We start from the raw sequence: 26,597 nt of genomic DNA, 5'->3' as shown, positions 1-26,597 counted from the left end.
ATTTTATCAAAAAATAGCTATGAGACCATGTATAATCTTTCATGGCCTCAGTTTCTTTATCTATAAAATGAAGAAATTGGGCAAGATAATGACTATCTTTTAAGCACAAATATTTCACCGCTGCTTTGCATGAAGTGAATTACCATTTTGGTTTGTTTTCCCTCCTCCTTTGGGGCTTTTTTTTTTTTTTTAATGATGCATTTATCACAACACTTGTAAAAGGATCCAAGTGCCCTTCCCCGAGATTCTTCCCTTTTTGGGATGCTTCCTGCCCTTCTTACCATCAGGGAATCCATCCCAGATTTCTAGCCGGTCATAGCGACAGAACATCCCCCCTGGAGGATTTGAGTCAAGCTCCAGGTCAAAGCTTTCAAATTCCAGGATAATCTCTGACATCTTTGGTGCAAAGATAATATAGGTACATTCAAGGCCGTTGGGATATTTTTCCGGGAATCCGGGGGACTTTATCACTCCACTAGGTGCTGTGTAATTCTGGGAACATTCAGGCCCTGTGAATAAAAGAAAAGAAGGAGCAAATGTGAAAATCCCACTCACACAACTTGACCAAGAAATAATCTGAACAAAGGCAGCATATCTTTCTAATAAAAGCTCACCGTTATAATCTCTATCCTAATCACTCATTACTCAGCCTTTTTATAGAGTGATGGGTATGGAAAGTCAAGTTCAGATTTATTGTGTTCCCCTTAGTTTTCCATTTGTGTGAAGCAATTTAAAAACTTCTGCTGTTGCAGAGAAAAAAATGACAAATATAAAATCATGTGGGAACAATGAATGAGTAAGCTACAGAAATCTCGACAGAGCCCTAGAGAAATAATTATAGCCCCTTCAAACTTAAATCTTTAAATCTTGGGGCTGACAGCCCTTTATTGGTGAAATAGAACATTTACAAAGGCAAGGGAGAGAATTCAGTGGAGGGAGTTTGGGTTTCAGATTCCTACACCAGTGACTCAGTAACTCTGCCAGATGTGACCTATGCCTCTTTGACAAACTAAATGTGAAAGGTAATTCGTACATGTACCCAGGGTGAGTGACTCATTCTGAGTGGTGTTGACACAGGTGTGCCGGTAAAGTGTGGCTGTTAGTGAGGGCACGATAAACTGTGATTACAGGCCGTGTTGCTAGAAGTCACTTGATATCAATGTTGACATTGTTGCCTTCCCCAAAGTATCAGATGCAGTGCCATTCTAAAATTATTTTTTAATATATGTGTGTGGGTGTGTGATGTGTATTTTTATAGTGCATAATTTTAATGACTAGTCACTGTTATCAATACTTTACAAATTACAGTGATTGGTAACTCAAATTGGTCAAGCTCATATACACACATATATTGCAAATTGATCTTGTGACTGTAAAGATGACCACAATTTCAATTCATGGCATCCAGGACCAAATTGTGTGGTATTCATCACCATTGAAAATGGCCCATCTACAAGAACATGAGCACATCAGCTTGGCCTCTTATCACCGCCACCACTGCCCTGAGTTTCAAAGAGTCCTTAGGACTCTCTGGAAATCAGAGATGAATTGACCCTTTGAAGCTCAAGCTCCAAACTGAAGGATGTTCAATCCAACAATTATTTTCCTGGGCCATTGTCTCACTAATGGGCATCCTTTGATGGCATACATGGATTCAAATCTAAATAAGGTTTGTTGAGAGTGTTTTTAACTAAATATTCTCCCGCAGAGCCAAGTACTAGAGTCAACAGTGTAGGCATCAATACAGATTAAATTTAACTAGCAGATCTCTATTTTTAGTGTCTGGTACGCTGAATCTCTACCTCAGTGCATCTGGCAGCCTTACTGAGAAAACAAATCAATTGCTTGCTCCCCATGTACATATTAGATGTCTATGGCAATGGAGACACAGAAGACTAAAACTTATTAGCTGTGCACAGTAAACCTGGCCTGTAGAGGTCTGACTTGTTTAAAATGCCTCTAAAGCCTTCCCTTCACCATGATGGCCTCAGATACTTATCTATTTGATTCCAGTTAAAGTTACTAACATGTGACATTTTACCATGTGAATTATAGGTGAGAAGAGTATGAAACGTGCTGCATTGTTTATAATCTGTTTCTAAGTTAATGAGTGGTTTCTAAGATAGTGACTATACTAATTTAAACCATTAATTTACAAAGAATATATATATATATATATATATGATACTGGAAGCCCTTTTATTTTAATTTTAAGATGTAGGAACATTGACTCTGGAGACCTCCAGCTTCTTCCCTGGGGCAAAAAAAAAAAAATGCTTCGGGTAGGCTCTTGTAAGGCAAAGCTGACAGCAGGGTTGAATTCAGGTACTAATATTTTCTGCTTCTTAAAAAGATAAAATAGATGAGATCAAGATTTAATGAGAGAGAAAAAATGACAGGAATGAAGGGCATACTTTCAAAATCAAATACATTTCAATGCTTTCCCTAAAGCTAGCCTATGTACATGACAAGAATTAGAGAAATCCCATGGGGTAGTGGAAGAGAACTGGATGGAGCACCAGATCTGAGTTCCAGACCCACCATTCCTGCTAACCTGCTATGTAACCTAGGTGGCATCCTAACCTTCCCAGTCCTCAGATTCTGTGTATAACAAGTGGGAGCTAGGCTTTAGGATTTGGAATAAAGAGCCCTTCAAACTTAAAGATTCTGTCATTTCCTACTTCTTCCAGTAAACATCAAGATTTGTTTTGATATTTTTCTTGTTCACTGTTGTGTAGGTTTGCCACAGTTGAGCAAGCACCTCCCAAAAAAAAGCAAGGTAGGGGAGTGGTGAAAGAATTCTGCAGAATATACAGCGCTAAACAAGAGGGAGGGTGAGTAGCCCCACGTGCCTAGGAGTGAGCAAGTTGCTGCTGTGAGAAGTGCACACATGAGATCGGTAGCCTAACTCTGTGCTTTAGATGTTATTTGTAAGACTTAGGGGACCTTGTGTAGCTGTAGGAAAGCCACAAATCATTGTTAATGACAATAGGATACATAATAATAATAGCTAAGATACTGTCTTTGGAATTATTATTAAATATGCAGACTCTTAACTAAATAATATAGGAAGTGACCACTCTTGCTCTCAATAAATGCCATGCCTTCCTCACATGGAGACCCACAGAAAATGTCCACAGCTTCTTTCAGCAGTTGAGCTTGGATGACCTGGACCAAGGGAAGGGCAAAAAAGAGTGATAGGTAGGGAAGTATGGGTTTCCTGAAGAAATTCTTTTAGGTGACTGGGAATAATTTTAGGGCTGTGTCCCAAGCTTTCAGCATCTAGGAAAAGACATGGAGAAGGGGAAAGTGGGGAAGCTGGGAAAAAAATTAGGGTGTCTAGAGTGGCTCCAGGAGACATGAGAAGAGGTGGGGACTGGCTTTGCTGACTCTCAAGCAAAGGTGGTCTTTTATAAATGCAGTTTTAGGGATGCAGGAATGGCCTAAATTTTCCTCAGAACTGTAATCTATTGCCAGAAAATCTCAAGGTCAACAGGTGAAAGACACATTTATTGGTTCAACTATGATTAGTATAATTTATGTGTTTTGAGGAAACTTGAAATTGCTGCACTCTGAAAGAAGGGGTATATTTTGAAAAAAAATGAGATTCATGGACTTTAAAACAGCATTAGATGGCTTCTGAGGAAAAAATGTCCATGAACTCATATATGTATGCATAATTGTATTGTTAGTTAATGACTTTCTATAGGGCACCTATAAGGATGTAGTATGAACAGTGGGGCAGGGTGAGGGGGGATGTTTTTTCACACTTTTTAGGTGGTACCAATCTGGCTGGGAAATAAACTATGCACATATGAATAAATTTGAAAATATTAAAGCAAAACATAATGGTTAGTAAAACACATCCGTGTGTGTGTGTATACTATATATATACATATATATATATATACATATGTGTGTGTATATATATATATATATATACATAGTGTGCATATGTGTGTACTGTGTATGTGTGTCGTGTATATGTGTAGGGGACAAGTTGGGTATATGTGCAGGAAAAAAAAGCAGAAGCATTAGAAAGTCTCCCTGAGAAGAGTAAGTTTAGAGCCAGGGTTCCATGGGGGTTAAGGGAAATAAACTGACAGAGAACAAGGGCTCTGAAATCTGATGGCAGGAACTGTATCTGTAAGCGTTGTAATGGCTCGTAATTACTGAATACACTCTAATCATGAACTGGTTCGATGTTTCTCATGTTTTTATTCCTACAGGTCTTCACAACCAGCTTGTGCTAGACATTGTTGTCCATTTACCAGGTGAGGAATCCAAGTCTCAGAACATTCACGAAGGCAGTCAGAGGCAGAATTAACTTCACATTTAGTCTGCTGGCCATTACCCAGTGAATTCTCCTTAGGCAGGTGGATCTCCTTAGCCGAGAGTGGATGTATGGGAGGTGAAGCTGGACAAGGTTGGGGGCACTTGATGTCAAGCCTTGAACTTGACCCAATGGGACATTCAGGCTTAACCCAACAGGTGATGGACACCTTCCAGAGGCATCTCGAGGACAGTGGTTTGATCACCATTTGGGAAGTTGTGTGCAGGATAAGAAAACATAGGGAGAACCCATACTGGGCCTATTCAGTTAATGGCCATGGATGTGGAAAGGCAACATGACCTTTGGAGACTTGTGGATATAAATTCAAAAGAACTAGAAGTCACATTGGATGTAGGGAGGCAAGAAAAGAAAGAAAAACTGGCTTCAAGTTTCAAGGGTGGTGTTAGAGATCAGGATAGGGAAATGACAGTATCTCGAGGCCATGGAAGTATAGGGAACTGAGTTCATTGGGAAGGACAATGAAGAATTCTTAATGACTTAGTTACAGAGCTCTCGGTTTTTCTCTGTAACCATACTCAGATCTTGGAGAAACACTGCAAATGAAAGGGTACTCCTCAACTCTTTGCTGGCCCCTTTTTTTCTTTTTGATAGTGCCATAGGCAGGTAAGCAAGCAAATGTAGATGTGTGTATATGTGTCATATACATACATGTAATATGTGATTTATATAACAGGTCAAACAGCTTTCAATGCAAGAAAATATGTACATACTGATGTTGTATGTATACTATTTATGCAATAGGTTTTCCAAGTATGTGCTTATATAAATTTTTGAAGAAAGTTGTCTCCATCTATCCATACTTATTTGGGGTCAGTGCCAGATTTCTTTGAAATTTTAAGAGGTTGTACCAATGTTTCCAGAAACTCTTAAAGACTCCTTTTTTTTTTTTTTTTTTTAAATTCTCAGTCGCTGCTGAGAATTTGTAATTGGGGTAGCCGGATTTTTTATTTCTATTAAAAAAAGGCTTTCTGCTATATTCTAGGACAATACACTCAAATCTTGAACCTCTCGCCCTAGTTTGCCTCCCCACCCCCATTACATGACTTAAAAGAGAAGGCTGAATTTAACACATTAAAGGAGTCTACCAGCCCTTATGAAAAACAGTGACATTCGGATAAAATACATTGTTTATCAATTGACTGATACGGGGATTCAATTTCTCAAGGCGGGGAGACTAAGAATTGTCAGATTCTATCCATCTCAATATACCATTGGAACAGACTACTAAGTGATTATATTGGAGGGGAAGAAAGATCTTTATTTCCGAAGGGAATACCACTGAAAGCTTTACTGTTCTGCTTTCTCTAAGAAGTTTCTTCCCCAACTATTCCTCTTCTTAAACAGATGTTAATAAAACACCTCTTCTTCCTTCAATAGCTTTAGAAACTCTAAGGCTAGTGGACTGCTTTGCTTTTCCTGGGAAACACCACTTTTGAATTTAATAAAAATAAAATAAAGGGAACAGGATGAATACAGCTTTAAGGTCAAAGGGACTCACACATTTTTAATGAAAGAAATCAAACTTCAAGAGCAGATCAGACTTATTTTTGAAGAAGAAAGCTAAGAATCAACACTCTCAAAAGAGTTTTACAGAATAGAATATATGCCTTATAAACACCGGTCAGCCTATTAGAATGATGCAATTTTGAATTCTGAAATACTTAAAAAGTTTCAAACGTAACTCCCTCAACACATTGGGTAATTTTCCTTGGTGTAAAGTAGTTTCCAACAGTTCTGTAGTGGGAACATATGAGTTTTTACAAAAAGATAAAAGCATTACGCCTGGTCTTCTTTTTGCTTTAGTCTTTCATGGAAGCAAACAACGTGAATGAACATTTAGCCACACTTGTTCCACTGGAAGTCACTCACCTCTCTTGAAAATTTCATAACGTATGGAAAACCCAGCGCCATGTGTCTCATAGTCAGAGACAAACTTGATAAAAAGAAATGGCCCTGAAGACACCACAGGAGAAGGGGCGATCTTCCCACAGAATTTTCCCCAAGGGCGTCCATTTTCATTTTCTCCATCAATGACTTCCACGTAGTCATACCTAGCACATAAATACAGAAGAAAACAGCAGGTTAGAGAGAAATGCCCTGCTAATTTTGATAACGTAGAAGGCAGCTATATCCAGCATGGTCTGTCAGGAAAACAGCGCTATCTGTATTCACCACTGTATTTCATGGAGGGAGAAAACTTCAGCAAAATGAAATAATTAAAATGGACTACATCATGTCTGTATACATCATCTGGCAACACAGAACTATTAAGAATAATGGTGTACATTATACTTGCAGACAATGTCACTTAAAGTAACCAATTAACAAGAAAAAGAAAAATCTCATGAGCACAATTCTCTATTATTAACTTGTGTTCCTTTGTCTATGGTGGTGGGGTGTCAATACATAATGCTATGCATTCTTTTCAAACTGTGAAGTTCTTTTATGAATTCAAAATGTCTCCTTGGCTGGAGCTCTCCATGAACAATACTTTGATTTCTGTGAGCGATCCTCTAAACATATGGCCACAGAATAACAAACAGATTCTTTACTATTTAACTCAATTCTACCAAACTCTAGACTTCTTAGAAAAAAGCCTCTCTCAGTATCCACAGTGGTTAAAATACATCATCTTCCCCAAAACTACCTTTTAATTGCAGAACATAATCTCTCTGAAGAAAAAAGTTTATTTGAAAATGGAAAGTTACTTTGTTTACACCCACCAGCCTGAATCTTTAAAGCAACATAGTTGTTTGAAAAGGAAATGTGACACACTTGAAGTCATCAAAGTGATGTGATTTTTTTTAAAAAAATGAGCCTTAATAATAATACACTGAAGAGATAAATGGTAAAGGAAATCACGATAAAATGTTATTCTAAATATTGCACTGAGTTAACAGGTATGTTTCTTTATCTCCAAAAGTTGGGGAGCTGTCTCTAGTAGACTAGCATCCTCCTGGAAAATAGGAAGATTCTTGTTTGTTTGGTGTTATAGATTTCTTAGTGTCTTTCCCTTTCCTCTCTTGTTATTTACCAAGTCACCTAGGAGCCAGCTAATCTGAGCCGTCTTCACTTTTCCTCTAGAACTGACGTGAAAGCATTACAATCCGTTCATTTCAAACCTTCATTTTATTTCTGCGTTTGACTTGGTCCAAAAGTCCTGGGATATATTAATTTCAGGAATGGCTAAAATATGGCAGTAATATAAACTGTATCTTGCAATTTAAAAGAGATCAAAGTGGGGAAAATCTTCACAATGACCAATGTCATCTTTAACAGTTCCTTTTCAAACTGTCCAGGACACATGACTTATGCTTACATAAAGTCTCACGAAAGAACTGCGAAGATGATATCCCCTAGTTAGAGTGGACGGCTTAAGGCTCTCTAAATTAAAAATGACATTACCTCATCAGTTAAAATTGTATGCCAGCTTTGTGTATATCGAGAATAAAAGGAAGCTGACATTGATAGAACTAAGCATTAACATATGTGAATTATTGTATTAACTGCCTTTCCTTTGCTGCATCTGATGTTTCCAGTAGGAATCACTGGCCTGCTAGCATCACGTCCCTTTGTGAAACTACGGACAGACACAGAGGAATTGTTCCATTCTCAATACTTTGGGAGATGCTTTGCATGTTAAAAGAAGAAGAAGAAGGAGGAGAAGAAAATGTGAAGGAGCAGGAGGAGGAGGCAGAGCAGGAGGAGGAGCAGGCGGAGCAGGAGCAGGAGGAGCAGGAGGAGCAGGAGCAGGAGGAGGAGGCAGAGCAGGAGGAGGAGCAGGCGGAGCAGGAGCAGGAGGAGCAGGAGGAGCAGGAGCAGGAGGAGGAGGCAGAGCAGGAAGAGGAGCAGGAGAAGGAGGAGCAGGAGGAGGATGAACAAGAGGAGGAGGCAGAGCAGGAAGAGGAGCAGGAGAAGGAGGAGCAGGAGGAGGATGAACAAGAGGAGGAGTAGGAGGAGGAGTAGGAGTAGGAGGAGAAGGAACAGGAGCAGGAGTAGGAGGAGGAGCAGGTGGAGGAGGAGGAACAGGAAGAGAAGGAGCAGGAGGAGGAGCAGGAGCAGGCAGAGAAGGAGGAAAGCTTTAGGTTAAAAATCCTCGGGAGCCTTCTGCTGTCCAGGGCAGCGGAAGAACAGCATCTCTACATGCATTCAAGCCCCCATGCTGGCATTTCCATGGAGATTCCTTTTCCCTCCAGTGCTTCATTGACCAGACAGGTCCACATCCTTGGCCCCTCACTTGCTTATGCTTATAGTTGAACCGTGATTTGAACTGTTGGCTGTGTTGGGCCTGGTGATGGTGCCATATAGACTTTTTACTTGCATCTTGACATGGTCTGAATACTAAGTGGCCACCACCGAGTGCATGTTGCTTTCCAGGCACCAATAAGAGAGGTGGATGAGGCTTTCCTAGGAACTAAGGGTGCTCTGTGAGGAGCCCTTCCCCAGGTAGGAGAGAGCTTAGCTAATAAAGTGCAGTGAGTCGCAACAGGGAAAGAAGCTGGTATTTTAATAGTAAATACCAGGCTCTCCTCTTGGCAACAGGAAAAGCTATTTTTAAAAGGAGGAGAGGGATTCGAATCTCATCCCAGCAAGAGATAAGTCATTGCATCGTTAAGTGCCAATTTTAGGAAATTGAATTATTCAGGGATATAATAGTTACATTTACAAACTGGAATGCTGCTATCATTTTAGCACTTCCCTTCAAAGTACCATCCAACAGGGCCCCAAAGAGTGTCACAAATAGCAGTTCATGTAAATATTCAGGAGGGTTTATGTGCACAAGTTGCAAAGGGTAGTACTGCCAAGGAAGTTAAGAAAGCAGCTTGCATCTCCCTCTGGAGTTGATACCAGTTCCACTCCATAAGTTTCTTGCCGGCAAATGCGGTGCCAGGAATGCAGCCGGTGTGCCAGCCTCCCTCCCCAGAGACTAAATGTGTCACCACAGCAACGCACCCAGCCTGCATTGGCCTGAGGCCCAGGATACTGAGTTTGCAAATTTCGCTCCCCAGCCTGCTGCACATTGCTCTGTTACTGCTCCAGTGTGGCAAACACTGCATTTCTTGGAATGTCAAGATCCCCGGTCGAGACAGTGAGACCTCCACAGGTGAAAACAGGGGCACTTGCGTGACTCTCATTCTGAACAGGTTACAGCTGCTGGAGAACTGGGAGCTGTGTCTCAGGAATCGGATGCACAGAAGCTAGAGAAGGGGATGGCAGTTTGACCTGCCTGTCTGCCCGTGCGGACCCCTGCTCCAGAAAGGGACTGCTCCGGGTGACAAGGGGGCCCAGGTTGAGTCCGAAATGCTCCAGCCTTCTGTGCAGGGGTGGGGGCCAGAGCAGACATGGGTCCCGCCAGGAACGCCCTTCCTCCGACCTCAGCTGCTCACGTATCATCACAGGAATGTAAAGGTCACGTGGACTTTGTAACTATCCCAGAGGACAACCTCCCCCCCCCCCCCCCCGCCCCGCCGCACCCCTCCACCTTCAGGCATCCTGCCATTTCTTTTCTTAAATCTCCTACCTTACTGCTTTCCCGTCCTGCGCTTGGAATGGTAAAGCAGCCTATATCTACTGGGAGCTAACTCTTCTACGATGAAGGGACACTTTGCCATGGTCCCCATTTTAGGGTCCAGGACACTGGTGGCTCTTCTCAGGAGCGTCCCCCGCTTGGGAGTGCAAGCTCCTTAAGCTAAAGGACTTTCCGCCTCCTGACGCCCCTGCTCTCGCCCTACCTGGGCCTCTGAGGGTGGTGAAAACATTCTGAATCCTAATACTAATCACGGGTTAGGTTTCCCATAAGAGTGATAAAAGAATAAAGATCTCCTTCTAAGAATTCTTGAAAGGATTACCCAGAGCTTATTTTTTTTTTCTTTTGGAAAGTTTGAATTACAGTTTTAGGAAAATAGCCAAGTAGGGGGAGAAGTGATGGGAAAATGAGAAATGTACTGTCAGTAAAGAGCGGTTTCAGAGGCTTTATAGGTGAGCGGCACACTTTACTCAAGTCGGGTTTTCTCCTGCATGTACAAATGACCCCTGACTCCCCACTGGTGGAGCCTGATGCTGGAAAGAAAGCTAATCCTCTGCAGGGTGTTACCTGCACAGGGGAGCTACTGTACCAACCCCTCGCAGCTTCTGGACATCCTCGCATGATAAGGAAAAGGGGTTATAGATGGTGGCGTCTTTGTAATCTCCTTCCAAGAGGATCTATCCCCACATACATATGTACATTAATAATGGACAAATTTGATACCTGACATTATAAACCAGAGTGAGAAATGATGTTAGCTGACATAATTTTCACCTGCAACAATGTGTTTTTTTGGATCTTTGGTTTATTTTGCACAAGGCATTGATTGTTATCCTTACTGAACAACCTGTAAACGATTACCATGCTGCTGTCCAAGAATTACCTTATGTATTCCCCAGAAGAGAATAGACTTTACTCTCATAGCATTAGACAGAGGATTTGGAAATAAAAAATATACAGTGATGGAGCTAGGAGGAGCCAATTGGCTTATGCATCTGTGTTTCTGAGTGATTTTACATGAGATTCACCCCTAAATTCTGGCTTGCTTGCAATGTCCTAATCAAGATATATGAAGAGGATTCTAAAGTTCATAGCCTCTTATTTAATAAAAGCAATTTTTAGAAATCCATTCAAAGTAAATAATATGGAATAATGTCAAATATTTATGCAAAACTATTGCCTGAAGCTTTATTTAGAATAATGAGGGTAGATGGGGGTAGGAATGGACATAAGGCAGGCAGGAAGGAAACAAGAAGGAATTTATATACAATCATTTCATGGAATATTATTCAGCCATTAAAAAGCCTATTTGAGGGATGCCTGGGTGGCTCAGCGGTTGAACATCTATCTTTGGCTCAGGGTGTGATCCCGGGTCCCGGGATCGAGTCCCACCTTGGGGTCCCTGCAAGGAGCCTGCTTCTCCCTCTGCCTGTGTCTCTGCCTTTCTCTCTGTCTTTCATGAATAAATAAATAAAATCTTAAAAAAAAACAAAAATAAAAAAAGGCCTATTTGATAAAATATTTTTTATAACATAGGAAAAAGTGTTAATATCATAAGTGAAAAATCACTTAAAAAACCCTATCTACAGTACATTCTCACACATAGAAAAAGAACCGGAAGAAAGTATGCCCAGACATGAATAAGTGATTACCTCTAGGTGGTGAGATGATGTTCCTTAGTTATTTCTGTATTTTTTAAAAGTTTTACAATGGATAAGTGTTCCTTTATTTATTATTTATTTATTTATTTATTTATTTATTTATTTATTTATTTATTTTTAAAAGATTTTATTTAAAGTCTCTGTGTCTGTAAGAGACACACAGAGAGAGAGGCAGAGACATAGACAAAGGGAAAAGCACAAGGAGCCTAATGTAGGACTCGATCCCAGGACCCTGGGATCATGATCTGAGCAGAAGGCAGATGCCCAACCATGAGCCACCCAGGCGTCCTTGTTTATTTATTTGTTTGTTTATTTATTTATTTATTTTTATTACTTAACTGTGGAGCCCAATGAGGGACTTAAACTCACAACCCCAAAATCCAGGCGTGAGCTGAGATGAAGAATCAGACGCTTAACCGACCAAGCCACCCAGGCATCCCAGGTAAGTGTTACTTTGCGATCAAATAGAAGTAATTTTGAAATGCATTAACCACCTATATATAAGGTAGCAGATGAATACCTTATTGCCTAGCTAACAATTTTTTTTAACTTCTTGGTCAGAAGACACTATTTTTTTATGATGTTTTATTTGGAAGTAAATCAAAGGCTTTGTATTTATTTATTTTAAAAAAACTGAATCAATGAAATTCTCTGTTATTTATTTATTTATTTATTTATTTATTTATTTATTTATTTGTACTAGAAAGTTAAAATGAATCAGATTTGATCTAATATTGTCTGAAATGCTGGCAATAACACTTGCCATTTGTACAGTAATTTCTATGTTATAAAGTGCTATCAGATGTATCATCTCCCATAGTCTGTGCGGTGATCCCAGGAAGGGGCTTATCAGGTGGTGCCAGCCCAGAGGGAGCACAGCACTGGGGGAGACATATAGATGAAATGATTTGTATCCTTTCAACATTGCCTACCTTTAGGCAAATTTGTTTCTAATTTCTGCTCTTGTTACTCCCTTTTGTACATATTTTTTGGGAAGTGGCGAATGGGTATGACCTTATTAGAATTATTCATTCACAACTCACTATTCATTTTATAACTGGCCATTGTTGCTAGAAACATGCCCCATCAACTAATATTTCATTGACTTTTCTTACCAGTGTGCTAGAGCTATGTATGCGGACATCTTGGTGCGTGCAGAGGGCTATGTGCATGTGTATGTGTGTGTGAGAGGCAGACAAAGATAGAGACAGAGAGAGCCCTTGGCCTCCAAGAAGTCCCTTGAGTTGAAAGTTCCAGTGGAACTGAATGGAATGGGCCTCCTTTCAGCACTATCCCGGTCCTACTCGTGGTCCTCCTGCTTGGCTGGATGCTCAGGGGCTGCCTGACAAGAAGCCCAGCCCAGCCTGGGCAGTGGAGGAGTAGACACGAAGTGGGAGGGGGGACTCTGGAGTGGTGCAGAAGAACAGCTGGAGTTTGGGTTTCTCCCTGGGTCCAGCACCCTGGGCCTGAGCACAGATGGCTCCAGTGAAGACGGGGCAGGGGCAGAGCCTGGGTAGTAATGCAAGTGCATCCTCACTAGTTCCCCAAGACGGCTAAGCAAGAAGGGTAGCCCCTTTGACTGCACCAGGACTCCAGCCGGCCTTGGTCGCTCCCCCTCCTGGAGGAGGTGGTAACACCCCAAACCCGGAGCAGGTTGAGGGCCTGGCTGGAGAGCCCGCCACATTTTCAGAGGAACAGAGAGGCCGGGCTGCGACCTGGCCAATTCTACAAGGTGCCAATTTCTAGGAAAGCCATTCTGAATCTGACAAAGTTTTAAAATTTGTAGTAGAGAAGGAATACTGCTTTATTATTTTGTCATATTCCCATTTAATGTTTATTTGTAAGTTTATTTTTTTTTATTTTTATTTATTTATGATAGTCACACAGAGAGAGAGAGAGAGGCAGAGACACAGGCAGAGGGAGAAGCAGGCTCCATGCACGGGGAGCCCGACGTGGGATTCGATCCCGGGTCTCCAGGATCGCGCCCTGGGCCAAAGGCAGGCGCCAAACTGCTGCGCCACCCAGGGATCCCTATTTGTAAGTTTAGAAAGTATTTTTCCCTTATTAAAATGATGATAAACATCTTTTCCCAAATCTATATTTTTTCATATATGTGTGTGTGTGTGTGTGTGTGTGTGTGTGTGTGTATCTTTTTCTCCTGTACACCACTGTGTATTGTAAGCAGGATTGTAGGACATTAGTCTTTGACCTGGAGCTCATTTGCACTTGTCCTGACACTGTCTCAAGTTCAGTCTCCCTTACTTTTCTTTCAGCAATCCTTTTGATACGTATCAAGTCTAGTTATCCTTTTGCTACACTCCTAACTTCTAGTCCATAGCCTTACTATAGCTCTGCTTGCTATGTGTTTATGCCTATCCGTACTAAGTAATACGCTCTTGACACTGCCAGGGCATGAGGTGGTGCTTTTTCAGTTGGGGTAGCTACCTGCTACCCATTCACTTGTAGGAGAGTAGCCTTTTACCAGCATTTCCATTTCCCCACCCTGGAGTCCCTCAGCACTGAGCACAAATTCCAGAGTGCAGGGAGGACGGTCCTAAGAAGTACTTGGTGCTAAAGAGAATGGGCAGTTTTGCTCAGTGGCTGCTGGGTATACTGAAACCAAACCATCTCTCCTGTAACCAATTCCACTGATTGTAAATGGGATGCCAACCCCCTCACCTCTCTTGGAACAAAAAACTGTTGCAAATACTTTTGTCTTTTGTCATGTCATTGTCATCCTTAGAGGCCCATGTGCTGTTAATCTTGCTCTTGTCCACAGACTTCTAGATAATTCTCCTCCAGGAAATCCCAACACAATACTGTCTTCCTAGCATCTTTTCCAGAAGGTGGCTCTGCTGATTCAGTATAGTAAAAGTTTCTATACGGAAGTAGTCGACAACTTGTTCTCAATATCAGAGTAGAGTAAAACTCATAAAGCTAATCTCACACATTAAAATTTTCATCTTTAAGCTTTTGTGATGCCTCAGGGTCATAATAATGAATATCCATAACGTTATTGCAGCTATAGAAAACTGATGATTAATAGGCTAGATAGTAACGTAATAATATATACTAGAGTTAACAGTCCCAGGAAATGAGGCATTACGAAAGTGAAGAAAGAAAATATTAAAGAAAAAAGTTTTACTGGAGTAAAATTAAAAGAGATATTAAATGGCTCTCCCTGGAGCGGTGCAAAGGGATGACAATTGATCCCTGAGGGCCACCATCAGTCATGGCCGGCCAAGACCAGTGCAGGAGAGAAACTGAGGTAATAAATGTCCAGCAGATAATAGTTTCCTACTGCTGCATAACAAATCACCATGAATGGAGGAGCTGAAAATGACACCACATTTATTAGGTCACAGTTCCATTGTGCAGAAGTCTAGCAAGGGATGGCTGGGGTTCTCAGTTCAGGGTACCCCAAGACCAAACTCATGCTGTTGGCAGGTTGCATTCTTATCTTGAGCTTGGTGTCCTTGTCAATGCTCACACCATTAGGGCAGTATTCAGTTTCTTGTGCTTGTAGGTCTGTAGTCCCCACTTTCTTGCTGGCTGTCAGCTCCTCTCAGAACCTACGGGCCACCTACATTTGTCATCATGTGGCCCTCTCCAGCTTCAAAGCCAACAGCAGAAAATCTGTCTCCCCATGAGTTCTTCTCATGCCTCATGCTCTTCGGCAAAAGCTCAGTCCCTCTTAAGGGTTCACCTGATTGGGTCTGGCTCACCCAAAATAGTTTCCCTTTCTTGAGGTCAGCTGGGTTGATAACTTATTTAAATCTGCAAAATCCCTTTGTAGCAGCACCTGTATTAATGGTTGACTGAATAACTGGGAGGAAGTGTGTCATCCTGGGGCTGAAGGTCCTGGGGGCCCTGCTTTAAATTCTGCCTGCCACACAGACCATCCTCTGGTGAGACACCTGGAGCTTGGGAGCTGTAGTAGAAACCAAAGCCAAGAGGGATCATCCACTTGCATCACCTGATAGAGCAGGGACCAGCCTAGGACTAAAGTAGGAAGAGGAAGCTGAAGTGATGGTGGAAGTGGTTTTAATGTTCTCCTGTCATGTTGGCTGTTAGTTTGGGAGCCTTGAGCCCACGAGCATTGCTTACAGTGTAAAGGAAAGCAAGGTTCTGGAAGAAGCCAGACTCCTGATTGAAGCAAAAACAGAGCTTCCAAGATTGCCCAACACATATGTCGGGAAACTGAAAGTGATAATAGCTTAATTTAAACATAAATATATAAATAAATTCAAGACATGCAGTGTAAAATAATGGTTAAATATATAATTTTAATAGAAATGTTTAGAGTTTAAATTTCTCATTTCTGAGGAATCTCACTTCGTAATTAAGATTTATTGGCATGGAAGATAAAAAAAAAGTTCTTCACATGGGAAAATATTTCCATGATTTAACTCAGATTTTGAAATCCAATGATGTATTTTAAATGGAAGAGAAGGAACGCCTCCCTTAAAACAACTAGTCTCCAGAAGTGATGGAGTCTTCCAGTGTCAAACTTGCAAAGTTCAGTATTTATAGAAAAATTCACATGCCTTTAATTACAATAAATTCAGTTCCCAAGTAAAACTGTGCCATCTGGAAGATATTAACATCATTTACAACTTGTTCGCCTCCCTATTTCATAGAAAATTTTTACTTCTTGCCAACTTTCCACTGTTCTCAGGGAAAAAAAAAGGAATTACTTGTATGGATTGTCTCAAGATGGGTTTATATAGCAAGTCAAGCCATCAGGAAGTGACAGAGGGGTTTTTTTGGACACATTTACTTCCTTCTTATGTATTTTAAATCTTTATATCTTTAAGTTTTTTTTTTTTCTATAAAGGATATTCTCTATGTTCCTCTCCTCTCAGCCATCCAAAGGCTTTTTATGTTTTTTTAAGTGAACTGAGCCTTTTAACATGGTCTAGTGGAGAGAGAGAGCTGGGGCAGGAAGGATGGGTTCTGGTCTAGGCTCTGAACCTCAGCATCCACTCCTACACCTCTGATAGATCAAGAATTGTCATTGTATTTGACCTCTCACAAAGGGTCAAAGGGGCCAGGGAAGCAAGGAAGTGCCCCCTGCCCAGCCAAAGTGGGATGACTGTGACTCAAGTCCTCCCATTCTGCCCCTGACTAGCTGAGTGCCTTGGGCAAGTCACTAACCAAACTCTGTGAGCCTCAGCTGCTCACCTGTACAATGGACAGCCTGATCATCATCCTACAGGATATTAGGGAGGGTTAGATGAAATCATGTATCTAATGGCTTTTGCAGGGCTTGGTGTCTCTTCTCGAGGGGGGTTGGAATGCAGGAGAAGGAAGGGGACTAATGCACAGGAAGTAAAGGGAACACAGTTTTGTTTTCCAAATGGTACATACTACCCAGTTCAAAACAGACTGCAGTAGAGGTAGCACAGGACATGTGGCTACTGTCAGCCCCCGGGGGGAATGATCAGTCAGATGGCTAACTCTCAGAACATGACCATAATATGTTACTCGGAAAAGTACTATTTGGGATGACAGTAGGTCCTGCCCCAGTAGTACCACCAAAAATCAGTCAATTAAAGCCATTGTCAATAACGGGACTAAAGAAATATATATATATATATATATATATATATATATATATATATATATATATACCAAGATATATGTATTTCTTAAATCACTAAATCTGTTAAGTGTTTGCACTGATGTACTCAACTGATTTAATGATCTGCAGTTGGATTAGTGCTATTAGCATGCAGTACTGAATTTGCTCAAAAAACCCCCTTAATTGGTGTGGTAGAAGCACCCAAGGTGCAACGGCTGGTTCTAGAAAGTCAATGACTCTGGCTCATAGTGTCACAAAACCATAATCCTCAAGTTTCCCTTTTTATTCTTTGGAAAAATAAATAAAGCAATAATTCTGTTTTAGATGATAGGATCTAATGTGCTAATTTTAAGAATTTTTAAAATATCCTCCTTATTAATTCATAATTATTCAGTGGTGACCTAGGTCATTTGCAAAACAGAGCTGCAGGGACTAAAGTTGGCAAATATTCATTTTTTAAAAGCTTTTTTTTTTTTTTTTGGCAGTAATTATAGTAGAACTTTTTTGGTGTCAGGTAGGTAAGATTATTCACTCTGGAATGCAGAAGTGTCTTACCTTGAAATGACTACCCATCTTTTCTGAAAAAGTGAAAAAAAGAAAAAAGGCTGAAGAAAAATGGTTCTAGTAACACAGATTAGATTTCTTTTCCTTTTAGTGACACGAGTAGTGAAAGTAACACTGAATTAAAATTTAAGTGGGTAGGGGGGCACTGACCCAAAGTTGGAATTCTGCTATGCTGTTCAGTAGGCTATAAAGTTTACTTAGGGTACGAACCATTAAGCTACCCATAACCAAGAAACACGAATCTTTTAGGTATAGGCCTAATGTATTTATGATACTAGAATGAAATGCACATGAGAAAAATAGATCATGTCATAGGGAGAGTTGTCTTTTCCTTAATCCTTAATGTTTATTGAAAGCAGCATACTGTTTGCAGTAAGTCATCTTTAGAATCCAGTGCATTCATGCTTATAGAATTTTTTTTTCATTATTTAATATTCTGTTAACTCAAAAAGCAGGTGTATCAGCGACACACGACTGGACGACTACTAGTTTTACTACCTACCACATATTCTGAAACTCCAAGTCAATTTGTAATACAGAGAAAAATGTATGCAAAGAGAAGTATATCTATTGACATAAAATACTTCAAATGTCAACCAGGGCTTTTTTTTTTCTATATTACATCATGCAAATGAGTTAAAAACCAAAATATTCAGTAACTAATTGGTAACTGGCCTAAACATTAGTTTATATATTTTCTTTCTTTCTTTCTTTCTTTCTTTCTTTCTTTCTTTCTTTCTTTCTTTCTTTCTTTCTTCTTTCTTTCTTTCTTCTTTCTTTCTTTCTTTCTTTCTTTTCTTTCTCTTTTTCTTCTTTCTTTTTTCTTTTTCTTTCTTTCTTTCTTTCTTTCTTTCTTTCTTTCTTTCTTTCTTTCTTTCTTCTTATCATTGACTTGTACTACAGACTCAATAATTAATTGGTATGAGAATAAGACTTGAACTCTCTCTGTGTTAGGAGGGAGCTCATGAAGGGAAAAAAGGATTTTAATGACCTAGTAGGCCTCATGATTTATACATACCTTAAGGAGTAATTGTGTGTTTAGAAGAAAAGAAAGCAGTGGCCATAAACATTGCCAGTAGCTAAGAGCAGGAGCACCACATAAGTTTAACCATATGAGTACACGGGGTCAGCTTGCCGAAATGGCTCTGCGGTTGGAGCATGGTTTGACTCAGTGGGGAGTTCAGACAACCTCCAACCTACCATCTAAAGTATTCCCCAACCCCAAGGTATCTTTATGGCAAGCTGAACAGAAAGGAAAAGGGAATATGGTCAGGTTCGCTAAAATAAAAGGGAGTATAAAGGGAGCATTTCCAAATACCCTTTTTCTCTTTAGCACAATATAAGCCAGAGAAAATTTCCTCTTGATAATACTAAAGACTCAGCTGTAAAAACAAGACAAGGAGGCAAAGGAGAGAGAAGGCTGTGCTTTACCTTCCTGGCTCTGACTAGTTATTCCATAAGGAAAAGTGTTTTGTGTGTGTGTGTGTGTTACAAACCAGAATACATAACATTTCACTATATATCAACAACCTTCTCTCTGTGTGTGTCTCATGAATGAATAAATAAAATCGTTAAAAAAAAGTCTCAAACAGCCTAATTGATTTAAAATGAATTTCTTCTTTGCCCTTTCTCTACAAATAAAAGTTTACAAAGAGAATTAGTGGTGCAAAGTCACAGGGAGAGATAGCAAGGTGGTTTTTCAGCATTTGAGTTCTTGAATTATTTGGGGACAAGTCAGTGCTTGCTTACAAATGTACAAGAAAACAGGCCCTTTGAGAATCCTTCCAGGGAAAACTTATTTAAAACGTTGTAGGTTCTTGAAATTGTCATATTACAATAAAAATACCCCTTATTTCAGATACTTCATTAACTGATTGTTTTTTTCCTCTAGTAATGGCAAATTACATTGATCATATTATTATTGTTTTCATCACTTTCCAGTCTGCTGTGTTTGCTTTATTTATTTTTTTAGAAAGAGAAAGAGTGCACACACACACACACACACAAGCAGAGGGTGGGGGGGAAGGGAGAGAGAGAATCAATCTCAAGCAGACTCCACACCCAATGCAGACCCTGTCTCAAGGCTCAATCTCACAACCCTCAGGATCATGACCAAGCCAAAATAGAGAGTTGGACTCTTAACCTATTGAGTCACACAGGCACTCCTCCACTTTTTTTTTTTTTTAGTAGAAAGCAGAAATAGTAGAGAATTGATCCTAAAATGTGTTCCCCAGAATACTTGTTTTATGAAATGCTTCAAGGAAAAGAAATTTTTTTTTTCCCAAATCACTTGGGAATGTTGCATGTCATAATGTTCCTTTCGCGAATATTCACAATTTACAATTCAGTATATTAAAGGCTCTGAGAAGTCCCACAGGTATGAAACCTTGATTTAACTTGGTTTAACCCAATGTATGCCAATCTCATTGATTGTAAGAGTCTTTTATTACATAATACCTGCGGAACTAGTGTTCACCAGAAAGTATTTTCAATGTCTTATTTTGGAAAGTCACTGACTTTGAATGAGCCATAGGTCACCAGTAATAAAACATTCAGGAAGGGAATCAATTTTGCAAGTGATGACATAAATTTGAGAAGACAGAGATAAATCTGGCAACCTAATTCCTTCTTCTTTTCTGCCTTAGATGTTCAGAATTTAGTTTTAATCAGTGCTTGGAGAACCGTTTTAGCAACTGTTTCTAGCTAAACAAATACAATGCTGATACCGAAGACTGCCTATACTTGGTAAAATAGACTGGAGTGCCTGACAGATGCACTTGGCATGGATGACTCTGCAGTTGGCTTCTCTGAGAGCAGGAATTGGAAATGTCCTGGCTTTTACACGTAGTTAGTGTTAAGGTGACCACCATGAATAGAACAAGCAAACTTTTACAGTGGGGAGGCACAGTAGACCAATGTTGCATTCTACAGAGGATGGAGCTGAAGCTCAGAACACTTAAGGGGACTGGAAGAATATTTCGAATCCAGTTAGTGGAAGAACCAGTATATTCTACTGAATTTTGATGAAAAACAACCACTACATCTCATTTGTGAGGAGACGATGAAAAAGGACCTATATGCTCACCAGGGTGGAATTCTGATTTGAGATTCCTACTAGGCGAATGCTTAGCCTTGCTCCGAAACCCACAGGAAGGGGCAGCACAGAATCCAGACAAGGAACTCATTCCGTCCTTGGCGCCCGGGTGATTGCTGTGTGTTCATTACTTTGCCTTGGCTCCATTCCCTCAATAAATGTTTCTTCAGTATCCACTGTAGCTTCTGTCCATTATCCTAAGATGACATTTAATTACTCCTCCACAAGAGAGCCCTTCAGGTATCTGCGGATAAGCATCATGACCCTAAAGTTTTTAGCTTTTGTGGTATTGTACGAAGAGAAAAAAAATGTAAGAACGCACATATGAGACTGACACTTTTTAAAAAACAAGCAAAGACCTAGATAAGGAAACCACTTCTTTAATTGCTCAAGAAAGGTGGTTGTGGAGACAAGCTTTGTTTAGCAATTACTAGGCTGGTGAGCGCTGTGAAATGTATATGCATATTCCAAAGGCTCCGTGACTACTGTGAGAGCTTGGAGTAGTGCCTGTGCAAAAGCAGGGTGGGTGCTGGCCGTGTACTCTCCTCTACTGCACACCCCACCATGCTCTCCTTCTCCCTCCATTCCCACACTCTCCGGCCCTTCTTACTGATTTGGGACTAGGCAATCTTCATGCTGGGTCTTGCCATGGGAATGACAAACTGGCTCTGTGGAACAACAACCCAGGTAATGGAGAGAGGTGTGAGGCTGATCTGGGTCTCCCCGGGGACAGAGTCCGAGGGCCAAAGAGATGCTTGGGTGATGATTTAACACAAGCATTTTCCACATCCATTCTGAGTGTTGGCTTTCTGATGCCAGAGAAAGAAATTAACTTATTCGGCTAATTTTTCTTTTACAAACTAGGCACACCAGCCAAGAACTCCAAATTTTGGACTGAGAATGTTCCTATTTTTGTAGCTGTTAAATTTCTATTGAATTTTTCTCTTATTCTCTCCCTCTTCACACTGCTATGTAATTTCATGCCAATTGATAGTCTCTTTAACGTGTGTGTGTGTGTGTGTGTGTGTGTGTGTGTGTAATATAGTAAGATTATGGTTGTACTGTAAAGATGTCATTGATTCCGGATACTTTTCCAAAAGACAGGTTGTAATAATTCTCCTTGCCAGACATAGGCCAAATACTCATTTTCACTAATTAAGCACACACTTAGCCTTCATGATTATTTTTACCCTTAAAACAGGCTTTTGTAAATTTTCAAGTCAAATGGCCTTTATATCAGTTACTTACTACTGAATTCCTCCCTAATTAATCACTGATGAACATACACTCCAGAAACATAGGTTAACAGTTCAAACAGTATCAAAGCAGAAATAATGTTGGGTTTGTCAGTCATTAAAAATAATAACTTCAATTTGATGTTTTTCTAATTTTTCTTAGAATCCAATGTCTTCAAAAATACTTTCCCCTAATGTATGACAGACATGTTCAACACAGATTGTGTAAATGTTTGAACAGTAATAATATTGGTGTGTTCAATGGAAATTTTCTGTACAAATGGTAGACCATTAGCAAAAGCTTTGATTTTTATTCCTATTCTGCTTTGCAATTAAGGAGAGAAGTATTCTTAGCATGTGATTGATATGTATATATATATATATATATATATATATATATATATATAAAACTTTTGGTGAAAAAAATAATAGTTCATATCTATGCAGCACTCATTTACGAAAAGCTGAGAGAGCTTTTAGACTTGGCATTGTTATATAGGCTTGAAAGGAGACATGAACAGGTCATATCCTGTGACACGCGACTGTGTCTTCATTGAAGCAATGTCCACATCATGACAGAACAGCTAGTCGATTGTTAAGCCACTGGTGTAATGGGTGATTCTTTACTGAATTGACTAACAAATCAACTGCATTAACTCCTGAATTGTTCACAGAGAAGTGACTGGAATAGAGTCAAGGGCATGAGTGGTGGTATAGACAGCTGACTCCTCATCTTTGGCTCTGGACCTTACTGTCAGTGACCTGGAAATGAACCAATAGCATGGATGCTAGACAGGAGTAAAAATAAAAGTCATGCAGTTGAAGATAATTCAAGGACACTTCTCTAGACATGTGTTTTCTAATGCTTCTCAGACACGCTCTGCTCATTCAAAACTTCAGAGCTCATGGTTGCATGTAAGCCAGGCTCTTCTGAGGCTGCAAACACGTAGCATTTCCTCCTTGTTTTAACCCAGACTTTCGAAAAATAGTGTTTAAATGTAGATAAAAGAAATTGTGATAATGACCTTAAAAAAAAGAAAAAGATAAAATATGAATCCTAGTAGAGAAATGGCAGGGTAAAAGGGAAAATAGAAAGGCCAACTTGAAGTCAAAGTCAAAGTTCAGGTATAAGCTGCAGGTTTTTTGTTTTAAGGCACAAACTGAAGGAGGCAAATGCTATGGGTCTCTGCTCCGAGCCTCTGCACAGTTACCACCTCAGGGATGACACCAGCTCTTCCAACGATCAGAGACAAGGGCCCTGATGTCCCTCACCTAAGAATAACTACACAGAACTGTCCTGGCATCAAGTTTCCTAAAAGTTTCTCTTTTCTTATTTTGGCAGGATCAAATTCCATTCTTTGAAAGCCCAGCTCAAGGTTCATCTGTTCTTTTCTTATAGTCAGTCACCTGTCAATGTTTCCTCCACTTGAGTTTATGGAGCTCTAAGTCAGCCAGTATGGACCAGTTCATTATGTTTGCCCCGTGTTGCACTGGGATTATTGTTTGGGTGTTGCCATGCCATAGTTTTTTCCCCTCATAAGATCATCCTTCTCTCTCTCTTTTTTTTAAGGATTTATTTATTTATTTATTGAGTGCACAGGAGCAGGGGGAGGGCAGAGAGAGGAAGAAAGACAATCTCAGGCAGATTCTCGACTGAGTGTGAAGCCCGATGCAGGGCTGGATCTCACCACACTGAGATCATGACCTGAGCCAAAATCAAGAGGCTAACGCTTAACCAACTGAGCCATTTAGGTGCCCGATCATCCTTCTTGTAGGTAGCAAATATGCCTATTTATCTCGAATTTTTAAGTTTATCTATCTATCTATTTATTTTTTATTTTTTATTTATTCATGAGATACACACACACAGAGGCAGAAACGCAGGCAGAGGGAGAAGCAGACTCCCTGCAGGGAGCCCAATGCGGAACTTGATTCCCAGGACCCCAGGATCTCGACCTGAGCCAAAGATAGAGGCTCAACCACTGAGCCACCCAGGCGCCCCCTATCTTGAGTTTTTATGATAATTGGAAACAAAACTGTTTTCCTGGAAAAAAGTTCAGGTTTACAGGAAAAAAATGAATAAACATGAAACACCAGAACAAAGTGGTAGTCCAACAGCTCAGATAGTCCAACAGTTTGTTACTGATTTTAACAACATTGAAACTGAATCCTTTAACTTGTTTACTAAATGATTCTGAAGGAAAACATCTTACCCCCTTCAGAAATTTTTTCTACAAATGATATAAATCACTTTGGGGAAAACACAAAGACCCTGGGTGGTTCTGCTTTTGTTCCAATTACATGAAATCTTATTAAAATAGCCATCATGATAACAACAGCTCTGCGGAAGAGCATACCAAATACTTAAGGGTATAGTCACATCTATCATCCTGGGATTTGGGTACCTAACTCCTATTAGCGATAATAAGTATTACGTCTATAAATCCCTGGTCGCTCTGTCAATCCAGTTTCAGTTTCCACAGGTGGAATGATAGTTCTAATGAGGTCCATGTCTTCAACATTTCTATCTAGAAAAATAAACTGTTTAGATCTCAACTTCCTGTGATCTCTGGAGTGTTATTGATGAGGGTGGCATTGATGCATTTCAAACTGTATGTTGTAATTCCTTGTCTTTTAAGGAAATTTGCTTCACATAAAGTCTCAATCTAGCTGACAGTGTGTGCTAGAAACACACTCAAATGATAAAATTTGCCTAATGAAGTTGGTAATTATTTTCTTTCTGCTATATTCCCTCCCTGCATTATCGGTCTCCTCTACTTCCTTCAATTAGGGGACAAGCAGCAAAAGGTTTCAGAGACTTTATCACCAATCTTCTGAGTGCACTACACACACTCCATTCTCTTCTCTTTAATGTAAGAACAAAAAAATTCACCACCATTTGTACTTAAGGTCAGTATCTGTGGAAGCCAACATTTTAGACTATTTTTTTTCATCATTTGAATTTCAAATTTTGATCCTCAAATGCTTTTCACTGGCTTTAAATCCAGAGCCTAAGGAGAATAGCACGACCTGTTCTAATAATCTTTGTCTGCAGTAGGGCTTAGAGATGTAAATTACAGGTTTTGTTCTTTTATTTCTCCTTTTTAGTATCTAACTAGCATTAAAATGGAATAGAAGTCCAGCAGGCATTTTGCAAGTGAGAATGTATGGAATGCTTCCATGGGATATGTCTACATATGTACATATATCCATGTAAGCATGAACATAAATACAAAAGATTACAATCTTATCTAAGGAAAATTAATTTACAAGATAAAAAGTTTCCAAAGCTGTGCTGGTTTACATAAAATGTTGCCATTTCAAGTTGATTCTGCTGCCTCTGTTACCAAGAGGTTTTCTTATCCATAGGAGTCACCCAGGCAGTAGGGGATGACCCACCCCAGTTAATCCAAACCACAGGACTGACACATGATTAATTCCGGTCGTCAGATGATTAGCCCTATTCATGGGGTCACAACCTTGCCTGCCAGTAACTTGCACCTAAACTCCTTCAGAAAAGGTAAGGAAATCTGAACAATCCGTTTTTAGAATCCAACTCCGTTGCAGCCGCACCAGACCTTGTATTCCGTGCATGCCTTCTCAGAGGAGTCCGATTTCCAGTTCTTGTTAAATTAGTTTCATATCAGTCAATACTTGTTTAAAAACATGTCATAAGTCTCCATGGCTTGTGCATGCTTCAATTACCTCTGATTATTACATCAAGATTCACAAACATGATACCAGAGTCACCCTTATTTACTGCAAAATGCTCTTGAAACTAACTGAAATTCAATTTCAGAACAGATTGCAAGAACCCATCAAAACAGAGCAAGTGGAGAGGAAGTTGGGCCTCGAGGTGTGCCAGGCCATTGTGAAATGCAGGACAGCATCTCACCTAATAATTTCAACATGGTCTCGTGGCCTGACATTTTTAATGCTTTCTTGATCTCTTTCTTCTGGCCCTATATGTTCTTTGCCACTGTAGGGTGCAGTGCATTGCAAGCTATGGATTAAATAACCAAGCCCTCTTCTGCCAATAGGACTTTTAGGAAAGGAAAAATGATTGGGTACTTTTATAAATAGTCACACCACAGGTGTCCACAGAAAGCAATGTTTATTCAGGGCTTTTAAAAGCTGCCTGTTTTTCAGATACAAACTAATCCATAAAACTGCGAAGTTCAAATCTTCAGCTGTTATCGGGGCAAAATGTCTCAGGCACCTTGGTAGGCTGATTGGACATTTTTGTCAGCACACATTAGGATCCTCAGCTTAACTAATACAATCTAGTTCTAAAAATTAATTTAACTTACACAATTGCCCTGATATGCAGCTCATGGTTCTCATTTACTTAGTGATTCATTGCATTTGGAATAAACTAGAAGGTTAAGAATTCTATGCTTGAGGCAGCTCTGACCCTGAAGAACAGAAACACACATATTTCTCCCATCATCTGTTGCTTCAGGGCAAGAAAGAAGAAAGCCACTGTAATTTGGAGACAAGACTTTTCCAGACAACTATGAACAACAGCAACCACAGCGTGCCACTAAACAGAGCTGTGTTGTGGAGATGTGGAGGGCA

General features: G+C 40.1%; 1 protein-coding gene across 5 annotated transcripts in view; it reads right to left on the bottom strand.

Annotated features, from left to right (window-relative positions):
• Nucleotides 1-26,597, bottom strand: part of NRP1 (neuropilin 1) — a 136,820-nt gene that overhangs the window by 73,705 nt on the left and 36,518 nt on the right. For all 5 annotated transcript variants that reach the window (XM_055308647.1, XM_055308646.1, XM_055308649.1 and 2 more), the window contains 2 exons: nt 6,224-6,405; nt 282-509 (listed from right to left, as the gene is read on the bottom strand). In XM_055308647.1, coding sequence (XP_055164622.1) covers nt 282-509; nt 6,224-6,405 — 410 coding nt within the window. The remainder of the gene's footprint in view (nt 1-281; nt 510-6,223; nt 6,406-26,597) is intronic.

The sequence above is a fragment of the Nyctereutes procyonoides genome, unplaced genomic scaffold (assembly GCF_905146905.1).
Source record: "Nyctereutes procyonoides isolate TBG_1078 unplaced genomic scaffold, NYPRO_anot_genome, whole genome shotgun sequence".
Lineage (NCBI taxonomy): Eukaryota > Metazoa > Chordata > Mammalia > Carnivora > Canidae > Nyctereutes > Nyctereutes procyonoides.
This window is presented reverse-complemented; position numbering and strand designations above follow the sequence as displayed.